Source organism: Gavialis gangeticus, unplaced genomic scaffold (genome assembly GCF_001723915.1).
Source record: "Gavialis gangeticus isolate Ggan-Ray unplaced genomic scaffold, GavGan_comp1, whole genome shotgun sequence".
Lineage (NCBI taxonomy): Eukaryota > Metazoa > Chordata > Crocodylia > Gavialidae > Gavialis > Gavialis gangeticus.
The window spans coordinates 601,068-604,794 of NW_017728995.1; the positions used below are offsets into that span (position 1 = coordinate 601,068).

The 3,727-nt window shown below is 52.3% G+C and overlaps 1 protein-coding gene across 2 annotated transcripts in view; it reads right to left on the minus strand.

Annotated features, from left to right (window-relative positions):
* Nucleotides 1-441, minus strand: part of COMMD2 (COMM domain containing 2) — a 10,698-nt gene extending 10,257 nt beyond the window's left edge. Inside the window, exons 1-2 of one of the 2 annotated variants that reach the window (XM_019503128.1) lie at nucleotides 320-441; nucleotides 158-235 (exon numbers count right to left, since the gene is read on the minus strand). In XM_019503128.1, the coding sequence (XP_019358673.1) occupies nucleotides 158-235; nucleotides 320-386 (145 nt within the window). In that variant the 5' untranslated portion in view covers nucleotides 387-441. The remainder of the gene's footprint in view (nucleotides 1-157; nucleotides 236-319) is intronic. The other variant, XM_019503127.1, reaches the window with a different exon arrangement.
* Nucleotides 442-3,727: the final 3,286 nt, after the last annotated feature.

Consider the following 3,727-nt stretch of genomic DNA (forward strand, 5'->3'; position numbering starts at 1 on the left):
GGCCGGGACTGTCGGCGGGCCGCAGCACCAGGCCGCTCGTCATGGCTGCGGCGGCGGCTGCAATGCCCCGGGCCGGGATACACTCGCCCCCGGGGGCCAGGGGCCGGGAGCCGCCTCCTCCTCACGAGCCGCGGGTCCTCGCTGCTCCGCCTCTTACTCGCGGCTCCTTCGTAGACCTTGGCGTTAGCGCCTTTCCGTAGGAACTCCAGCGCCAGCCGGCCCAGCTCGCCCGCCACTGCAACGACACGGCACAGCGCGCTCAGTCCCCAGCCCAGCCCAGCCCAGCCCGGCCCGGCCGCCACCGCCGCCGCCCTCGCACCTGCGCTGTCCAGGCGGGGCAGGAAGCCCAGGTGCTCCTTGTGCTCCTCCGACAGCACCAGCAGCATCCTACCAACCCGCCTGCCGCCACTTCCTGTCAGCTACAGGCCCGGGCCGGGCTCTGAGGCGGCCCCGCCGAGCGCGGCGATTGGCTGCTCTCGACCCGGCGGGCGGGGCCAGGGGCGGGGCCTGCGCGCGACCTTGTGTTTCTCGGGATGCTCCGCGCCGCTGGTGCTGGGCAACTGGGGAAGCTCGTCAGCGCCCGCGTGGGCGGGGCTGGTGTTTGGACAGCGGGGCGTTCCCTGCTAAGCCCTTGTTAAAGGGAGTAAACTATAAAAGTAAAGCTGATTGTCCTCATTCTTATTACTTGTTTTTGTAGAAATAGAATCTCCGTCTTTTTGTCTGCCTGTTTTCAGTGCACTGATTGGAAACGTTATGAAAAAGTCAGAATCGGAGGTGTGGTCAGTCACTAGGCAAACATATCCCATGGTAAGAGTGGCTTACCTGCCCTTTATGTCTGAAAGAGTGAAAAGGGAAGGGATGAACTACCCAGGGTGCCACACACACTCATTGTTCTTTCTCCTTCCCACAGAAATAACCGCCTCGGATATGATTTTTATCATTTTACACTGCAGGAAAGAAATTTAACCTGAAAGTGTTAACTGCATATCATGTTCAGAGATTTCCAGGAGTTAGACATGGAAATGACCGGTTAGGGCATCTAGTCCATCTGCCTTGCCAGTGCAGGAGGTTTCATTTTATATAATTCAGGGCTGTCCAAGTTGCAAGTAGCTCAGCGCAACAGTCCCCACCTCCTCGCACCACACGCCACGCAGACCAACACACCCTGGTCACGTATTGCAGGAGCTGCACGCTGAACCCTGACAGACCCCTTGGCCAGGGACAGAAATTACATAAACTAGTATAAGCAACCGGAAGCCTGTTCAAATCTGTAACACAACTGAAGTTCAGTACATTACATGTCAACTGCTTTCAAAACGGCCCAAACCGGTTTATGATAAACCTGGAAGGAAGTAGTATCAGGCTTAACTGATTTAAGTTAAATTGGTTTATTGAAGTTCTGTCCCAGATCCCCTCCAAATTCAAGTTAACTCACAGTCCCCCAGCATCCCAAGATGCCTTGCACCTTCCCTGCAAACCCCACCTCACAGGGTGGGCAGGCTAGCCTTAGCCCAAGCTGTCTGCTCCTGCTGAGCAGGGAGGGGTGCTCTAGGCGCCCCCTTTCCCCCCACCCCCCAGCTTCTGGATGCATTTCCAGAATCAAAAGTGAACATCTGTTTACTTAATGGTTCAATCTACACAGCTTAGACTAACCTACAAAGATTTAATACACTGCTGTATCGCAAAGGCCCCTCCCACACTGCATAGGTATGGTGTGCACCATGCGCCCCTGTATCTCAAGATGGGTGACAACTGCTGCACTACACCCGTGCCTCTGCATTGCACAGAGTCCCCCAGAGCTCCCCCAGCACTGGCTCCCTCTGCCCTGCAGGTGACACTGCTCTGCTCATCCCCCAAATGTGGAGGCATGTAACAGAAGTTGGAGGAAACAGGAGATGCCCTGTGACTTTCAAAGCAGCAGCAGGAGAGCAAAGGAGACGAGTGGCATCAGACTGGGAATAAGGGAAGCTGCACACTAACCCCCAGTGACATGCAGTCTGCGGACCACCAGTTGGACAGCCCTGGTATAATATAGTTCTCTGTGTATGGGATGGTATATTGGTGATGCGTAGGGGGTGCACATCCACCCCCTGAGATTGGCAGTGCACCCTGTGCAAGTGGCTGACACTGCCAGTGGCACCTGCGGGCAGTTGCTGCTCACCACCCCACCCCCGCTGCTGACACCGCTGGCGGTGTCTATCACCTCTGGGCACCACTGACAGCGGTGTGTGCCGGTTGTTGCCGACCGCTGGTCAGTGCTCACCACCCCCCTCCCTGCCACCGCAGCCACCTGTGGGAGCTTCCCACTCGCTGCCACTACGCCCCCATGGCCGCCACCTCTGCTACCGCCACCACCCGCAGGCAGTCGCCATGCCCCGCTAGCCTCCAAGGGCAGACGTCATTCCTGAGATGGTATTCCCAATTTAGTCATGTGGCAGTGTAGATGGTAGAGTATTTCATGGTAACTATGGTTCTCACACTGCTCATGCTAAAGTCAATTTCAAAATTCCCAAGGACTTCAGTGGGAGACAAAGCAACCTGTGTATCTGAATACACTTTGCAGACCTAAGAAATACAATCTTAGAGTTAGGATATAATCCAACTAACTCTTGCTCATTTAAATATGTTTTATTCACTACAACGTTAGCTGATAGGAGTAAGTGGAATATCACTACAATTATGTGAAAGGCATGTTAAGACTTTTTAAGCTTTTCAAATGCCAAGAAACTGGGCCAAAAAATAAAGACCAGTATCTTACATGTATTCACATGCATTACATGTTGTATTAATTGAGTTCACTGGGACACATATGAAGCATTACTCACATGAGTAAGAATTCCTGCAAGTAATAGTTTGCAGTATTAGGACTTGAATTAATACATATTCTAGAGTCAAAGAGAATGGGGGCATGTAAGTGAAACAAGATGGTTGGCAACTGAGGCCTGGATAGAGAAAGACTCAGTAAAGCAGATGGATACAGGATGGAGAGCTCCAGATGGCAGAAGCTGCAGAGAAGGCTTTAATGTGATTTAATTTTATCCAAAGTTATTTTGAAACTTTTAAAGATGATGAGTGGAAGGTCTTCCAAGTGGGAGATTCTTGCAAGTTCTTCTCATGCATACTAAAGCCTTAGCTCTAGATGAGGGGTTCCCAAACTGTGGTATGTGTACCCCTGAGGAGATGTAAGAAATCTCATGCAGGTATGCATTACAAATTGTGTAATGGCAGATTTAATTTTCATTATAATGAAATACAAGGCAGTAATATAACTAGAATGCAAGGCAGTTGATAGAATACAAGGCAGTTGAGGGGAAAGAGATTTAATGGTGGGGATCTACTACAGACCACCCAACCAAGAGGAAGAGCTAGACCAGGAATTCTTAAGTCAGCTCACGGAGGTAGTTAGGTCAAAGGACATGGTCATCATGGGTGACCTGAACTTTTCAGACATCTGCTGGGAAGAGCAGTCAACCAGGTCTGACCGCTCACGTAGGTTCCTAGCCAGAATGCAGGACCTCCATCTAACCCAGGAGGTGCCCAGCCCCACCAGGGGAGATGCCTTGTTGGACCTGGTGCTGGTCACCGGCGACAACCTGGTGAGGGGGCTGCAGGTGCTCGACCACCTGGGCAACAGTGATCATCACCTGCTGGAATTCACCGTCCAGCGCAAGGTGGCAAAGGCCTACAGCAAGGCAGCAGCCCTAGATTTCAGGAGGGTGGACTTCAA